At 34.1% G+C, this 19,013-nt stretch overlaps 2 protein-coding genes across 8 annotated transcripts in view; one reads left to right on the top strand and one right to left on the bottom strand.

Annotated features, from left to right (window-relative positions):
* The window catches only part of LOC136038643 (integrator complex subunit 10-like), a 32,739-nt gene extending 30,328 nt beyond the window's left edge, over positions 1-2,411 (top strand). For all 7 annotated transcript variants that reach the window (XM_065721890.1, XM_065721888.1, XM_065721887.1 and 4 more), the window contains one exon: positions 365-2,411. In XM_065721890.1, coding sequence (XP_065577962.1) covers positions 369-2,309 — 1,941 coding nt within the window. In that variant the 5' untranslated portion in view covers positions 365-368 and the 3' untranslated portion in view covers positions 2,310-2,411. The remainder of the gene's footprint in view (positions 1-364) is intronic.
* Positions 2,412-3,497: 1,086 nt separating this feature from the next.
* The window catches only part of LOC136038647 (uncharacterized), a 29,259-nt gene continuing 13,743 nt past the window's right edge, over positions 3,498-19,013 (bottom strand). The window contains exons 3-4 of the mRNA XM_065721897.1: positions 6,223-6,345; positions 3,498-3,967 (exon numbers count right to left, since the gene is read on the bottom strand). Of these exons, the coding sequence (XP_065577969.1) occupies positions 3,569-3,967; positions 6,223-6,345 (522 nt within the window). The 3' untranslated portion in view covers positions 3,498-3,568. The remainder of the gene's footprint in view (positions 3,968-6,222; positions 6,346-19,013) is intronic.

Genomic DNA, 19,013 nt, shown 5'->3' on the forward strand with positions numbered 1-19,013 from the left:
AGAAAATTGTCGGAAGGAAATTAAGAAAGATAAGAATATAAAAATAAATACAACAGGATATTCTGAACCATATATTCTACCTTTGTTTTGGAATATTCGTGGAATTATCCGAAATTCCTTCTTTTCTTTACTCTTTTTATTTGTATTACTTTTCCTCTGGCTGTTCAATTTGAAATGTGTGGGAATTTTCCTGGGGGGGGAGGTATTTTCCAGGGGAGAGAAGAATCAGCTGGGCACTGAATTAACACATTTGGAACATAGTTGGTCTTAAAATGACTCTTAAGTCTTAACGTTATTTTATTATCCTAGCTATCACATACGATGTTGCGTTTTATATCTTTTTCTCAATTTTTCTCTTTCTCAGGAAAATGTTGAAGGCAGAAGATGACGAGCATTACCTCATTGAAAAGTCGAAACCTGGACTGTCAATAAACGATGCTGAGGCTCGAGCATGGGCTTTAACTGCCAAATCTCTCATCCCTAGGAATTTTTCCCTTTTACACGAGGCATACTGGGCCGAGAAAACATCAAAGAATGCCAAAGAAAGTGCGAAAATTTTGTCAAGAATATATATGGAATTTCCAAACGAGCCACAATTCTGGAATGAAACGAAAGTTGTTTTCTGCGATCTTGATAACCATTTGAATACCTCGACTTCAAAATTTCATGCTGAATTAATTTCACACTTGCACGCTGATGTTCAACAGCAAATCCTACTACAGCTTATTCAAACAATTGAAAACCCAGTCACTCAGGGTAAACTAACAATAACTCTTTTTGAAAAATTCCCTCAAACAGTTAGTGGATTGTGGCAAAAAGCTGTAGAACGACTAACTAAGTCTGAATTGAATGCACATGTATCTCCCTGTAACGCCTATAGGAAGATACTAATCCACGACTTGCTTCCTTTAATACTTAAAGTGAAAGGTGCTGATATACCACAGACTCTGCTTTTAACACTTCTTCAAAAAGCGATTGAATTTTATGTATCTTACCTAGCAAAAAATGACTTAGTAATCAAAGAACTTTCCGAAACAGAATCAAAATTGGAGAATCCTATGCAAAAATTGACTTGGTTATTGTCATTAGTTAGTGCCAAAGTTGGCTGGAAGCTTGGTGCAGAAGCTTTTAACATTGAAAATAAAGCACAGTTGTGCCAGATACTTTGGTCTGTTTGTAATCCTGGAACTGTCACAACTACTGACAAGAAAGAAAATAGGTTTGTTGAATTGTATTATTATACCGTTTTCACGTTATTCAAATCATTATTTGAGTACCTTGATTTAGTTGGACCAACAAAGAAAAGAGATCTGTGGTCTGAAATGCCACAAGTGCTGCTAGTTCACAATCTTTTTGTAGTTCCGGATTTAAACTCAGCAGCAAAGAGGGAAAGTCCAGGTAATCCAATACTGCTAACTACACCTAAATTGAAAAACCTCAGTAGGCGAGTTACTGAAAATTTTGCTGCAGCAATAAGTTGTTGGGAGCTATTGCACAACTTTGATGAGCTGCGGCACCAGTTCGCAGGGCTATATGAAAGTCTGCGAATTACTTCATGGCCTTGGTTTCAAACATTTATGGTAGATGTCTTATTATATCGATCGTTATATGATGAAGCAGCTGTAAGCCTGAATCATCTTCTTGCTGTAGCAACAGGAAATAATAAGATGTGTCTAAATTTGAAGCTTGCCAGTGTTCTTTATATATCAGGGAAAAAAACTGAGGCTATAACCAATGTGCTGCAACTTATTCCTCTTCTTCCATCAACTGACCAAACACCTCTAGATTACTTTGAACTTAGTATGACAACCGATGGCTACTCCCAGCGTGTTTTGACTTTTATGAACACAACTTCTACAGAAATCTTGAGATTTGTTGTGCATATGATACTATCTACTTATTGTGATATAGGGTTATCCAGCTGCTCAGATACAGTGCTAGGAATCTCTCTTATCCTTCTTCAGTTTGACTGGCCAAGAAATTCAGACCTTGCTGAGATCATCGTTGATAGAATAAGAAGCAAGGGTACTTTCAAATATCCTCTATTGCCAAAATATTTTATTAATATTGATGTTCTTGAAGAGTTTATGCTTATGGCGAGTGACCATGGGGGAAATCTTCTTCTTGATATCTTCCCCAATGTCTCATCTCAAGCAAAAGTTTCCACTAGAGGTGGAAGTAAAGAATCAAAAGAGGATTTTAAACAGGCAATGTTTTCTCTTGTTGCACAATGTGGGAGACCTTTATATAATTTGTTAACGAGTTTCTTACAAGATGAAAAAGAAACAATTATTCAGACATTGAAATAATTGGATGGCGTCTTCTCTTTAAAAAATGCCTAGCATATTTGTATTTTTATTGTATTCTTTGTAATTTAAGATTTTCTTTCGAATATAAGCATTATCTTTTTAGCTTCTTGTACCCAATTTGACTCGGGACTTTAGATCATTTCATCTTTAAGGAAGAAGGCGAAAAACGAATAAATATCAGTCCAGTTAGTTAAGTGAAACTTCGAAATGTAATAAGGTTGCATTTTGCGTCTAGAATCCCTTTTCAGCAGAAAACAGAAAAAGGGAAATTTTAAGAAAAAGAAAAGAATAAAAAAATAAAACATAAACTAATCTTAATAAACGTTTTTAATTGGAAGTAATGAAAATGTTGCAAAAAAATTAGAATTTTATACTTAGCACCTTTTCATTCGCCCCTTTTTAATAATAATGGCATAATAATAGGTTGTAATAATAGCAGACTAGAGTCACAACTTCCTTTCACTTTGAAAACATTCAGTGACTTGGTACATAGACAAAGTCGGACCGATGTTCAGTTTGTAAAGTATTTATGAAAAATAGGTCTATGTGAGTTATTCTCTAGCTTATCATTTCGTATATGATATTCAGTTAATTTTACTCTCCACAGCAAGTGGTATCCTTTTTTATATTAATGTTTCAAAAGTAAACTTAATTAATCCTTTAAAATAAATAATGGAGGAAATTCAAAAAAGAAGATGAATTTATTTCTAGTTCTAATTTTAACATACCAATCATGGGGTGAAAAAATGTTCAGGATTCTTTAATACTGTATATATTTAAGTTTAATGGTGTCAAAACTGACTCCTGGTCCCTTTTTTGGGTCCACTGACTCCTGGTTTTTGCCCCTGGTCTCTCTTTTAAAGGACATCTGGAGACACATGCTAAAAGTTCTTTGATGTTAAACTTAAAAATGTCAAAGATGATTGATCATTTTTGCTTCTGAGTGGCTCATTTTCCTAATTTTGAACTGAGCATTAGCGATGCTTTGATTTTTACTAACATCGAGCCACTCCATGTTGGACGCAGGCACGTGTGCTGTGTTGGGGGGGGGGGGATTTAGGCTTGAGCTCTCCTTTCAAAATATCAAGAGCTTACAACCTTTCCAATTTCCTATACTTCATATGATTCATCTGTTTCTTCTTTTTCGTGTATGTGCCTGATTAAAGATTACTATAAAGTATAAATGAATAGACAGTGCAAACTTTTATTTATAAAAGTAACTCTAATAAATATCATAATTTAAAGCATTTGATCTATAGTCACCTAAGATGAACTTGTCTTTCCTTTCGTATCTCTTCCATCAAAAATTCTGGCATCATTGGTATTGGTGGCATCTCTATCTTCAGTGGCTTTCTCCGCAACCTAAAGGAGCCGACAGGTAGTCCGTCAAATGTAAATTTGTCATTGTCAATTACTGTTTCTTTCTCCTCACTAGTCAATGAATCTGCATATAATGTATTATCTTCGACTGAATCTATTTTTTGATTATCAGTATTATGATAGTGTTGTACTGTTTCTCGAATTATTTCAACTGTGTTGTTGTCATCATTGTGGTCTAAGCTTTCTGTAAAAATTTGAAACAGCTCCATTGGGTCATTGATGGTGCCGTATGTTTCAGAGGAAAAGATGAATGTGTGTCCATTTATTACCATTGTAACCTAAAAAATAAGAACTGCTATGGACGGCGTTCGTATAATTGCAAAGTCGTTCGCAAAGTGTGCTTCCGTAAAGTTTTCACTGCTCGAGCCTTGTACTTTACGTGTGTTTTGGGCAGCAAACTATTCAAATTTCTTAAGCATTTCATATTTCGGAGAAAAGGTCTTGAAGAAATAAGGAGCTTGGGATGATAGTATAGTTTGATAAGGCGCAAGGGCTTGTTACATATTCTGTTTTCAGGATCAAGCATATCAAGATTCCCTGATCACCAAACTGATGGTACATAAGAGTGCTGATTTCTTTGAATATGTTTTCAATGCAGATCCTGTCTTTGTGTTTTCCTTGAGAAGACTGGTATATGACAGGCTTTTCTCGGATTAGAGAGATCAGCATGTCTTCAGTTTCCTGATTCCACATTTCCAAATCTGTTTAAATGTTTTGCTCTGGAACTCTTTCCCTATTGGTCAACTTTATGAACTTTACGAAAAAAGTTAACTAAAGTTGAACTTTAATGCTTGCTCACGTGAAAGTTTATGGAAGTTTACCAAAGCAACTTTACGAACTTTGCGAACGCCGTCTGAGGTCTGTTATTCGTTTTGAAGACTCTTTAGAATAAGGCTTAGTTCCAATAGACAATTATCATTTACAATAATTAATAGTTTGTTATTTTGCGTTCCAGAATAATCAGATAATGCTCAAATTTGTTTATTTTTACCTACTAAAAGATCTGAAATGCTTCTCTTTCTTCCTTATTATGATATATTAGAGATTAAATTTGTAAACTTCTGAAACGTACCCTAAATTAAATTTACCGTTATTTTCCGATTTTAAATTTATCGTTATAGTTTTTTATGGTGTATCGAATGCTCAGTACCGTCAATTTACGTTATTTGGGGGGAGCGGGCAAAATATATTTTCCAAAACGTAATAGTGATTCAAATTTGATGTTTCTCCAATAAAAAAAAAAACACCGAAAAAGGCGTTTTTCAATGAAAATACTCCCCTAAAAGGTATTTTTCAAAATATATAAAGGGAAAAATTCCTCCCGTCTCCAAAATTCTTCGGTTCAGAGAAATGCTCTGGACTCAAAGGGTGAATTATTATAGTTATTGATAGTGGAATATGACTTTTTTATTAAGGCGATGTGGTAGCTTGATAATCGACCTATCTCGCTCATTATAAATATATTTACCTCGTGCGGCCAAACTATTCAGAATTGATTTCGGTTCTTTATCCGAATAAACGACAGAAAATAGAGTGTTGAAACAGAAAATGAACGATATTAGATTTTAAAACCAACGCAAGTTCCCACAAAATAATTGTGATGATGCCACCCACTCAAATCCTTCTAAAGCCGGTATTTTCATTTTTGCTTTACTGAAAACTAATTAGATTGTTTATATTGAAAGTTTTATTTGCCAATAGATTTTATACATACTTGAATTAAATGAACTAAGAAGGAAAAAAATACTGGCGGAAAAAACTGTGTTATATTAAAATGTTAAAACTAAATTGATTTCAAGAGATATAAAACTACTGAGATTACCTGTGGATTGATTATCCATGCTTTCGAAAGGGATGGATTAAAAAAAAGAAAACCTTGATAAAAGTTACGGCCATATTAGACTAGTAAAACAAAATAAAATGTAACAGATATATTAATGTCGAAAAATTTTTGGAAATTAGGGTTATTTCTGATTGTCTATAGATTTTTTTTATGTTACAGGCTACATAAAAATAAAGAAGCAAATTATTCAAAATATAATCTGTTTTGATAAAATATAGGTAAAGTTCAGTTAGGGAGATTGGAGAGAGTGCTTTGAAAAATTGAGTAAATCAAAACAAAGCACCAAATCCAATCTCTCAAATGTAATACATAAGAAAAGAATAAAGATTTTCAATGGTTATCTATACCTTTAAACTTCAAAAACCTTTGCGGTACAACTTCATTGGAGCTTCCAGTTTTAACAGGAGAATTAATTTAAGTTTTATTTTTGTTAATATTTTTAGATGGCCCGTGATAGATATTGCTTTTATGTTTCAAACGTAATATTTATAATTAACATACTTACTTAAGTTGCAGTTTTTTAGAAACTTAATGTTTCATTTCTTATGAACATTAAGCAAGCATTTAAGGCAAATTTGATTGTTTTTATTACATTTCGTGCTCTTGTTGGTAAATAGAGGATACCACATCGTCGATGTTGTTACATTTTTACAGTTGTTTATAAAAATGTATCTTATCATGGCTACTCACCATGTTAGAATCGTCGATTTCTTCTAGTTGAGTTGGGGCAAGATCTAAAGGGCCATCTAACAGTGGAGGTAGATTCCATGTTCCATTTCCTTGATCACCCCAAGTTAGTGAAGTATTGTATTCCTGTAAAAGTAACCTAGATTATAAAAAGATACCCATTATTTGTTCAACAAGGTGTCTTATTTGAGAAAAATGGCGGTACAGTGGTATGGTTTATTAGAAGTCCTTGCCTCCATCTTGAGACTTATCGTTCGATTTTATGTGAACATGGGGGCTCTGACAGGAAGCGAGTTTCTTTTCAGCAGCCAGTTTTCCTATCGACTAAGCAAAAATACGTCTTTGTGAAGGCGATTATTCGGTTCGGATCAGACTGGCAAAATTTGGTTTTAAATAAGTAAAAGCTTCTTAATTAAAAGACGAATAGGTGACTAAATGTCGGAAGAATATTGGTGGTGTTTCGTAACTCATTCTGATGATTGGGTTTCTCTACAAAACCTTTTTTTTATTTAAATTTTCTAACTTTGGAAAGATTGGGGTAAAAAACAACTGCATAGGCATAAATAATATTAAAATTCTTGTTAGAAATTTGTTTCAAACTAAAACAGTTTTGGCAATTTTTATGGTGGTAGAATTCTTGTTGTCTTAGCAGAATTTTTTATTTCATTTCTATGGATTATATTTGATAATTTGTCTTATTTTTTGTCAGTCCTTGATTCAGAATTTAAAATAATGGTCCTTCGTCAGCAAAACAACTATAACAAACGCGCAAAAAAGGATAAGAATCATGCAATACATTGCCTAATAAAATTTTTGTCTTCAGAATGGAACGGACGAAGAGAATACTTTGACTCAACGCAACTACTTATAATATTTGAGGAATCGCCCCCAATCAAGATTTCAAAGGACATGCTTTAAAAGTAAGAAGACACTGATCCTTTTAACAAAAGGACATTGGTCTTTTTTCCCATGGAAAGCAAAGATACCATTTGATTTCTTTCTTCTGTTGTCTGATAACGATGTACTGGAACGACGTGCAGCTCAAAATCCTCCCAGAAACAGGCAAGAAACTAAATAGCTTTCATTGTCGCTGATCTTTAAGAGATGAAAGCTTTCCTAGCTACGACTCTACCACTGTGTGTGAATACAGCCATTAAGCTCCAGCTTCTGATTAAACCATTCAGAACGTAGGGATAATTATATTCCATGTCTAGTTAATTTACTTTATTTCAGTTGGGCCGTATCTACATCAACGATAATTCGCAACTCAAGAAGATAGGAGATCCAGGGCATAAGCTCTACAAGCTAAGACAACCTATGAACCGTCAAATTTCAAGCAGTGCTATTGCCGCGTAAGCTAAGAAGCTATCAAAGAAAGCATGGTGAAATTCAAGAAAGAATTATAATTAAGCAGTAATGGCAATAAAATCTATCAAGAGAGGGTAAAGAATCTGGGTATGAGCAATAACCATGGATGCACCTGTAATTTCCAGATTTACGGTGTAAAAGAATCAAATGGAATAGGGTTTGGCTTAGGAGAAGGAGCAATGCACAATCACAAACACTTCAGAAAACAACACATACGACCTCTTCAGTTCTTTGCAGTGTCGTTGGCGACCAGACAACTGATTACTCGACAGCGGAACTGTAGCCTATCAACTCCGTTTCTCAAGCTTCTCTGAGTCAGAAAACTTGAAAAAGATTTAAGAACTCACAATTCACAAAGAAGTGCCAGAAAAGCCTCTGCCACCACTTTTCACTCGCAGCCTATTTTTTAGAATGATTTGAGCTTATCCGCTATGTCTACACTCCTCGTGAATTCATTATATTTAAGGAAGCAGGGTACTCAAAACATTTCGATCCTTTTCCTTTGTAATGATTTCAAAAGCACCTTACGAAGATGACAAAGAACCATTACGAGAGTTGGCATTTTCCTCCACGGACCCCCCTCCCGCCCGGAAAATTCTCCACCATTGAAAATCCCCCAACGCACAAAATTGGGCAACTAAAGAGAAAGTACGAAATAGGTACCTCAAAATGTCGATCAGCCACCCATTAAAAGGTACGAGCCTGAGAAAAGTTTCCTGATTTTTGAAAATTCCTTAAGCAGCACGATTTAGTCCAAAGAGGACTGAGTTGCTACCAATTGAAAATTCTGAGAATATCAATCGATTTAAAAGTATAAAAAAATGACATATTGAGCTTCAAGTTGCAAAGGAAGTAATGCCACATGATGGCGCATTCGTCATTGAAAAGTCACGTAGTCCACACATGACAATTTTTCATAAAATTATTTTTGGTGATGTATAATTGCACATCAGGTATTATAAAGGAGGGACGGTGGATCATAGTGTAGCCTGGGGGATGCCAGATGTCTAAAACTGTACATTTCAATGCCCAATCTAATTTTCCATGAGCCTTCGGGTAAATAAAGAAAATGGTCGAAGAGAGGATAGGAGTTACTAAGTCTTGATAAGGATGCTACATGGAGATGTCACCCTTTTTATTGCACCAAACGTTTCTTATATTTACTGTAAAGAAGGAGTGGCGGGGGAAGGTGCCTCAAAGAGTGCATTTTAATGTTCAATCGTTCTAACTCACATTGGACCTTCATATGGATATAGAAAGAGATTTGGGGAAGGATGGGGAGGTAGAAATTGATATCTAATCCCTCTTGATTCCCGGGAATATTTTTAGTCTACACCTTTATTATTGCTACTTTGGGTGGTGTAATAGTATCTTTCTCATTGCTACAATCTTTTTTCCATGGTAATATAAACAGGAAATCATGGACAGGGCTATGGCGAAACGGCATCATGAACCTTGCCATGAAAATCTTGGGGGCGTGGGGGGGGACAAGTACTAAAAGGAGCTTTATTTGCACCAATTTTAAATGGTAATAATTCTCTTTTCCTATAACATGTTTAAATGTATTTAAACATACGCATACAATGTATTTCAACATGAGAGAACATTATTGTGGAGACCTTAATGGCTTCAGTCACATAGTAAAATTATTAATAAGAACTAATTCAATAAAACTACTGTTCATCAAAAATTACGACTAAATAATTAAATATTGTCCAAGATTTTACTTACAATCCCATGTTTGAATTATCAAGCAAAAAACTGTAAAAGCGGAAAGCTGCCAATTAATTTACAGTTATTGGTACATGGACTTTAACAGCAATTAAATAAAAAAAAATTTACTGAAAGTAAGGAGCAACATTAAAACTTAAGACGAACAGAAATTTTGTATATGAAAGGGGCTGTCCCCTTCTCAATGCCCTGCACTTTACGCTAAAATCTGCCTGCCTCTCACAAATCTCCTTTATAAACAATAAAAAACTTTAGCGTAAAGAACAGGGCGTTGAAGAGGGGACAGCCCCTTTCATGTATTGAATAATTTCTGTTCATTTGAGGTTTTAATGTCGCTCCTTACTTTCAGCTAAAAAATTGTCTTTTTACTTAATTTCTGAACGTTTTTAAATTAACGTAGGTTTTAATTTTGGCCCACCGTACATGAATAATTAAAACAAAATTTACATATTGATTTTACTTTTTTAATCTAATAATAACTTAAGTTTTATTTTTGTTTCAATTGTTTAAGAATTACTCCTGAATCACAAAGGCTATTTAATTAGAGTAATAAATTTTTTAAAAAGTTGAAATAAAATCTTTAGCGTAAGGGCGAGCTACTGAGGAGAGGCAACCCATCTCATACACGTAATATTTTCCCTTCGTTTTGAGTTTTAATATTGCTTCTTACTTCCAGTTGAAAAAAACTTTGTTTTATTTAATTACTGATCAGTTTTTAAATAATGTCGTGAAATCCAGCTCCCCCTCTATGAAAAATTTTCTTCCCCCCGTGAGAAATGTCTCCATGGAAGGATTTTCGAACGTAACTTAAATTAGTGATATTTCCGGGACTAGTTTTTTAAGGCGTGGTAAAATAAACGGCCAAAGAGGTCGAAACTATTTTTATGAAAATGAGAGTCTCAAGTTGAGCAATTTTCAAATGAATGAAAGAAAAGACCTTTAAATGATATGCTTAATAATTTATGTTCGTTTTAAGTTTTAATGTTACTACTTACTTTCAGTTAGAAAAAACTTTTTTTGTGTTTAATAACAACCACAAGCCGAAGACATGCAATCTCTTTGGCTTATTATCACATAAAAATCATATATATGAAGCTGCTTTAGGTAAAATTAAATGCTCAGACTGACCGGAAAATAACATAAACATGAATTGCTTATATCGGCCATTATTTTGCAAAATTCGAAATTAAGCGTATAAAGCGAGGTGTAGACGAGGTTGCGAACTTCCTCATATACATAATATGAGGGAGCTCGCCCCCTCGCCAATACCTTGTTCTTTACGCTGAAATTCGAATTTTGTTCCAGGGTGATTTCGCCTTCTATTCAGCGGGAATTTTAATAGAAAGTGATCTGTTATAGGTGATACAGAGCACAAAAAAGCGAAAAGCCATTTTTGGGGAAATAGGTAAAATACTTGGGTTATTTTGATATCAGCGAATATCCAGTAGGTTTCCATAAAACCGTCATGAATTATACGTAGCTTTAGTAGCTCTACCCTGTTTCGTTTCAACTACACGTTAATTAAACTGTTTTCTTAATGTATTTATTTCAATAAAATTCAATAATAACAACCTAACATAAATTGAAATTTCCCAAGCATTTCCTTACTTAATTTCGTATAATTTCAGCTCTTCTTGAAAATGACGGCTAAGTTGAGATTTTTTGAAAAGCTCTTCGGTAATATTTTACCTTGGGTATGCGGAAGACAATTTTACGAATTAAATTTAAAGTTTTATTCAAATATACAAGAGGCTTATTTAAGTTATTTTTGCACGAATCCCGCGCAATTCTCAACTAGCCCCATCGTTCAGCAATTTCTTGCTAAGAAAATGTGGCTAAATTGCAAACTTAGCCTTGTATAGGCGGAAGTATTGATAAAAAGGGGCTCCCAGGAAAATTTAATCTGTTCCGCCCTCAGAGTTTGATGCACTTAGTACCTTAATCTTGGTTTCAAAATTGAGCTCGAGTCCAAAAAACCTAACGGCATATTTTATGTCATTTTTTCATCAGAATCATCACAGTATTAATTTAAAAAAAAAGAAAATTTGATGAAACATTGTTTCCAAAACCTTTCAACTAATCATGGAATTTGGCACTTCCTTCAAAGGAAACGTGGTTGAACTGCAAGATTTACCCTTGGTCGGGCGAAAGTACGAAAGAAGTGGGCTCTCAAAAAAAGCTATAATTTTAATTTGTTCCGCCATCAAGGTTTTTACGCACTCAGTACAATGAAAGTCTAGAATTGATGATGTTTTAGTTCGAGATATGAAGAATCAGCATCACGATTTTAAGATTCATACACATTAAGGTCATTACTTGTTCTAATTGGTTATTAAATCCCTGGTTTAGGAAAGGTAATGAAACTAATGCACGAAATAAAGAAAAATATCAAAATAGATTCAAAACTTTCTCTTTGGATTAACCCAATGATAGTTTAAATAGATTATGAAAAAGAGTTTAGAGGAGTAGGTTAATTCTGTAAAGCTGCTTTTTATGTAAATACTATCTATCACGAGAAAAACCTCTCCCCCCCTGGTAAAATTAAAACGCATCTTTTTTGGTATTTTGACTGAAAAATGCCTTTTTTTGTTTTTCATTGAAGAAAAACACACAACAAAATCACCCTCCTAGATTTTGAAATATATATTGCCCCCCCCCCCTATATGTTCATTAATATAGGCCATAGAATCCGCATTCCATATTTTTTTTCAAGTGGTGCAATATTTCATACTACTTTTATCAGATACGAAATTGAAACTCTTTTTAAGCAACTATTCAAACCGAAAGAATTTTTTTTTCGTTTTTTTTGCTATTGGAAAATCGTCATTTATCAAATATTGACGTTTAAGTAGGCAGAATAAGGGAATTTTAGTCTATAATATATATCTTTTTTCCCCGTAAAAAACTCATAAAGAGTTAAAGCGATAATAAGGAAAAGAATATGAAATAAAATTATTTATGAATGTGATTGCATAAGACTCTACTGGACAGAAGAACTGAGGGGTTTTCCATGTGCCTAAAACAGGGAAGAATCTTATGTTCTAAAGAATTTTAACGTTTAAAGCCAAACTATGGCTACTATGAGGCTATATTTCCCATCACTAATCAAAAATTCCTAAAAATCTCTTCCAGATCTAAGCTTTCTAAAAAAGATAAAAATTCTAAAGTAAATTATTTTTTCTGTTGGAAGTAAAAATCAAATATGAACCTTAAAAGAAGACAAATTATTGCTTCTCACTTTTTGCAACATATGTCTGCAATATTGGTTCAAATAAACTGGTTTGTAATATTTCTCTAAATTTTTAGGATTTTGGAAAACTAGCACTTCACTCAAAACTGATCTTACTGGAGGCTTTGAGACAGTAAGAATTGCATACTGAAATTCAGTGAGTGGTTTCATTGCCGTTGAAAGACTGTTGAGAGCTGGGTATTAAGAACTATTCTGGACCTAATTGTGTTTTTTTTTATTTTGTATTTTTCAGTACAGCACTAAAGCGGCAAAAAAGAGAATGCACTATTTGAATCGCCATTTTCATGCATCGAACAGTTGGTAACGAACTGTAGCAAGGAGCGACCCGGCTCAATAGTAACCGAAACTCTAAAGAATGGAATTTGATACCAATAGTTACATCAAAAGAATCACATTTTAATGCTGATTTCAAATATATAAGTTTCATCAAGATCAGTCTTACCCATCAAAAGTTAAGAGCCTGAGAAAATTTGCCTCATTTTAGAGAAAAGGGGGAAAACCCCCTAAAAGTTATACAATCTTAACGAAAATCACACCATCAGATTCAGCGTGTCCGAGAACCTTATTATAGAAGTTTCAAGCACCTATCTACAAAAATGTGGAATTTCGCATTTTTTGCCAGAAGACAGGTCACGGATGCGTGTTTATTTGTTTTTTTGTTTGTTTTTTTGCTGTTTTTTTCCAGGGGTGATCGTATCAACTGAGTGGTCCTAGAATTTCGCGAGAGGGCTCATTCTAACGGAAATTAACAGTTCTAGTGCCCTTTTTAAGTGGCCAAATCATTGGACGGCACCTAGGCCCCTCCCACGCTCATTTTTCCCAAAAGTCACCGGATCAAAATTCTTAGATAGCCATTTTGTTCACCACAGTCAAAAACCTAATAACTATGTCTTTAGGGATGACTTACTCCCCTGCAGTCCCCGTGGGAGGGGCTGCAAGATACAAACTTTGACCAGTGTTTACATATAGTAATGGTTACTGGGAAGTGTACAGGCATTTTCAGGGGGATTTTTTTGGTTTAGGGGGAAATTTGAGGGGGGAGGGTTACGTGGGAGTTTATTTTAATGGAGGATCTTCTCATGGGGGAAGAGAATTTCAATGAAGTGGGTGCAGGATTTTCTAGCATTATTTGAAGAAATAATATAAAAATAAATATGAAAAGTTTTTTCAACTGAAAGTAAGGAGCAGCATTAAAACTTAAAACGAACAAAAATTATTACGCATATGAGGGATTTACCTCCTCGTAATACCTCACTCTTTACGCTAAAATATTTTTAGTAAATTCAACTATTTATTCTACATATTTACTAAATAAATATGAAAAGTTTTTTCAACTGAAAGTAAGAAGCAGCATTAAAACTTAAAACGAACAAAAATTATTACGCATATGAGGGATTTACCTCCTCGTAATACCTCACTCTTTACGCTAAAGTATTTTTAGTAGTTTCAACTATTTATTCTACGGCCTTTTTTATTCAGAGGTCATTCTTAAGGAACTGGGACAAAACTTATGCTTTAGTGTAAAGAGCGGGGTATCGCCGAGGGTTGAACCCCCTCATATACGCAATAAAAACATACAAATATAGAAGTTTGTTACGTAAGTTAATTCGTAAGTTACGCATATATTTTTTACGAATAAAAACGTTCGTAAAAAATTAAAAGTTCTAGTTGCCTTTTTAAGTAATCAAAAAATTGGAGAGCAGCTAGGCCTCCTCCCTTTTTTTCTCAAAATCTTCCGATTAATTGCAAGTAATTAATATGCAAATTTCGTTTTAATTATTTACTTGTGGAGAGCCAAGATCAAAGCATGCATTAATTCAAAAACGTCCAGAAATTAAATTAAAAAAACAAGTTTTTAAATGAAAGTAAGGAGCAACATTAAAACTTAAAACGAACAGAAATTACTCCATATATGAAAGAGGCTTTTCCTCCTCAACGCCCCGCTCTTTACGCTAAAGTTTCTTACTGTTTTAAAAAGTAGAGTTAAGAGAAAGAGTCAATTTTTAGCATAAAGAGCGGGGCGTTGCTTTACCCCCACCCCTAAAGTTTAATCCCCCCAAATCCTGTAATGTTTACCTCCCCCTCCCCAAATACCCTGTATTTACACATATGGAATTGCAATTATTTCCGTTTTGTTGATCGGATATTTGAAATCGCGAATTTGTAATAGTTTAGAAACAAATTTGGGCTATATATTTGCACATCAGGGGGATGGGGGTAAAGCATAGCATATATTAAATACGTAAACTAATCATTGCTGTATTTAATATATGCTATGTTTTACCCCCCCCCCTCCCTCCTCCTAATGTGCAAATATATAATAACTCCATAACGGTGAGTTTGAAAATCTTCCTTCTAAAATTTAGCCGGACTCTGGATTAACGGTGAAAGCTGACCTCAAAATTTGTAGAATTTGGCTCTAATTTTTTGTTTTCTATTTCGATTGTTGCAGCACTGTTTGAATCAAGTGATACAGAAAATACGAGAGAAGAATAAAAAGGAAAAAAACAGCAATCCTCCTGAGTTCAAAAGTGCCAAAAATTTTCAATTTTTGGCACTTCAAAAAGTGCCAAATTGAAAAAAATGCTAAAATTGGCAAAAAGTACCAATTTGAAAAAATTCAAAAAATTTTGAATTTTCAATTCAAAAATTTTCAAAAGTGCTAAAATTTTCTTACTAAGTGACTGCACCTTTGTTGCCCAGGGCGTCAAAACTGATGGTAGAATTAGTGACAAGGTGTCAAGTTTGGTCTACTTGGTCATTTTTGCAAAATAAAATTGTCATTTGGAATGTCAGAAGCATAATATTTTTATTGTTGTCTTTTGACTTGGTGTATTTGGCAATTTTTTCGCTTTCATTATTTTCTTTGTATCTTCCTTCTGAAACAGTTCTTTCCTAAATGTAAATTTTTAAGGCGACTTTCAGAAGCATCTGTTAATCATGACGGCTTCCAGGTTTTGCTGATTCACTGGCCATTCTGTTGCTTTATTCATTCAAATACAATTAGTTTCAACAAGGAAATTCTAATTTAATGAGCAAAGGTTATATTGTGAATATACTTGTATATTATTCGGAACACACTTAATAAGTGAAGTTAGGTTCTTTCGTGAAACAAACTATGATGCAGGTACATTTAATTAAATATTTGGTACTTTTTCATTATTTAATTGATTCAATTCAGAAGACACTCAAGAATTTTGCTGACAAAATCCGGTTTCATAACCACAAAGACATAACTCAATTTAGTTTGCTACGGATAATGGTAGAAGATAGTGTTTGAAAATGGGATTTGAAATGAAGATTTGGGATTTGCCAAAGACTGAAAAAGAGGCAATTATGTTTTTCCAGGATAAGTGGTTATTGCCCACAACAAAACAGTGCGTCAATGGACACAACATGACTTTATAACCTAACCTGACATCGTAGTTTGTTTCACGAAAGAACCTAACTTCAATTATTGAGTGTGTTCTGAATAATACACAAGTACCTTTATAACATTTCATACGATGCAAGTATATTGATTAGAATGATATATAGGCGAATGAGTAACTACGCACTGCGAGCCTTTTTATCAGGGTAACCTTGTTAAAATACATTGAGACGAACACATGACCGAGATCTGAGGACGGCCGGCACCTCACTAATACCTGAATGGGAAGACGTCATCGCTGCAGTACCAATGCGAGACGAATGGAGATGCTTTGTCGACGCCCTATGCGCCACCGATGGCTCTGGAGGAACTAAGGAAGGGTAACCTTTGGGAAAGGATCCCTAGAGGTTTGTCAAGTACTGCAGAGTTGTATTGCCAATTTAGAGTTTATAAAAGTGGTGCAGAGCTTAAAAAATTGTTTAGTATTCCTTGTAAATTACGGTACCTCAAATGCTCAGAATTCACGAAAAAGGAACAAAAATTAGAACCTTTCCAAATTTTAGGAAACTCCACGTTTTAAAAACCAATAATTTACTTTGCAGGCTGAGGTTTTAGCTGACCTTCTGTAGCATTTGTGGTCAATTAATCATGCTGGTTTTTGTGGTTTGTTGATTCTTTAATCATGATATTTTATTAACTGATCGTGACGATAATGACTTTTTTAACAGCCGAGTTTCTAGTTCTAAAGTTTACGTTCTCTGTGTAATTTTTAGTTTGTTACGTTTCTGCTCTCCTGTGGTTCCATTATATACATACGAAAGACTGCAATTTTGATATTATTTCATAGCTGAGATGTTAGTTGAGAACATCTGCCAAATTATTTTTTTTAAACTTGATATATATACTTTTTTAGATTGAAAAGAGGATAATTTTCCAAGTTTTAAGCAAGTTTAGATCCTTCCCCAAGAAAGAGTCTAAGCAATATGATAGTTTTGGCTCAATGAAATGGTTAGATCTGAGACTAATGGGATCCAATGATATAGATATCATGTCCATTTTGTACAAGTTACTGCGGTCAATGTTCCAATTACCGGAACAATTGTTTAGGGTCATGAAACTATTGTTAACAGATGCATTTTGACTTTCTGAACATCTTTTCTCTTTTGCAAAATTACTGCAAACTAGCCGTTATGGAGTTATTATATATTTTCACATCAGGGGGGGGGGGAGGGTAAAACACAGCATATATTAAATACCGTAATGGTTAGTTTACGTATTTTTATATATGCTATGCCTCATTCCCACTCCCCTGATGTGCAAATATATAGCCCAAATTTGTTTCTAAACTATTACAAATTCGCGATTTTAAATATCCGATCAACGAAAACGGAAATGATTGCAATTCTATATGTGTGAATACAGGATATTTGTGCCGGAATAACTCCATAACGGTGAGTTTGCGGTAGTTTTGCAAGAGAAAAAAGATGTTCCAAAAGACAAGATGCATCTATTAATAATAGTTCCATGACCCTAAACAATTGTTCAGGTAGTAGGAACATTGGCCGTTACAGCTGCATCTCTCTTGCAAAATTACTTGTTTAAGAGGGAACACATGTCTTAAAACGAAATATTTAGGAATAGTTAGTCGAACAAGTTTACTGTGAACATACTTAAAACTAGTAGCACCAGTTGGGGTGCACTTGGTCCCTATATTGCCCCTCCCCAAGACTTAAAAAATACCTTTTCTGGTCTTTTCATTGAAAAATACCTTTTTCGGTATTTGCCATAGAAGACAATAACAGTGTTGCCTCCCTTTGATTTTGAAAAATGCATTTTGCCCCCCTCCCCCAAGATTTTCATGAACTGGTGTCACTGTTAAAAACCTACAATTGTTTATTTTTTAGCTAAAAATTGATATTAAATAGCCTAGACTTAGGAATTAAGTCTTATTATTAGCTGATTGCAAGCAATAGCTGCAATCTAGGAAGAGCGAACCACGGCCTACAGTAACTAAAAGTTTAAAAAAAATTATCTAGCGATAAAAATTTCCGAAACGTAAGAAACCTTAACGACGTTGAAACTATTTATGGTGCGTAATTAATATAATTTACGAAAATTGCTATTATTGTTATTGCAATTTTTATGCCGCAATCTTGTAAAATATTTTGAACTCCTAGTTTTCCAAACAAAGGAACAGAAATCACATTAGTTGACCTCTCTGAAGGAAACATGATTTTACATGTCAAAATAGTACCATCAGATTCCTTATTTTACGCTATTTCCAAATATCACTTGTCTGACAAAGTACCGTCATGTTGAGGGTCCCAGATATAGCCCCTGAATATATATTAAAAATAAACAAGGAGACACTAAAGCAAAGAAATTCTTATTTTAGAAAATGCAGCAAAGCGTGTGATTTAAATTATCGTATTTCCTTTCATTGTTATCCACTTTTAAAATCATTTCAAATCACATTTATATCCACAATTCTATTGTTTAGAAGTCACTTGTTCAAGTTTGAATTACGAAACTCGTTTCAGCATAAACCCTACGACAGATCACGATGTCAGTTAAGGGGAAAACACATTATTAGGGATAGAACGGATGTACATTGTCAGAAAAAGTGTCCATGATTTTTCAAAATAGCATAAAATAAAGAATCTAATTGTATTGCTTTTATTTGTGTAGCATGTTTCCTTCAGAAGAGGCCAGCCGATGACCTCATAAAAAGTCTGCTCGCGTGTACATTTTTTTGTTACAGCCTACCCGACACAAAAATTAATCCGTATTGCAGATTGATTTAACGGCTGACTATGGACCGTTAACTCTTCTGCTTGGGGGATTTTAATGTAATGGTGTTTGCTTTGTCAGAGTGCAAATGTCAAGTACATTTAGAACTGTCTTTAATTCTAAAATGTAATGGTATATATAAAATATTGTTCTATTCAATCTGCAAAATATCGTGAAATTCTTATAGAAATTTTAGAAAACTGAAGGACATTATCTTTTCTTTTTTTTTCAAAACGCGTTTTTATGCTTTTGGTTGCTATGAGCTGTGGTTTGCTGTTCACTAGG

Source organism: Artemia franciscana, chromosome 18 (assembly GCF_032884065.1).
Source record: "Artemia franciscana chromosome 18, ASM3288406v1, whole genome shotgun sequence".
Lineage (NCBI taxonomy): Eukaryota > Metazoa > Arthropoda > Branchiopoda > Anostraca > Artemiidae > Artemia > Artemia franciscana.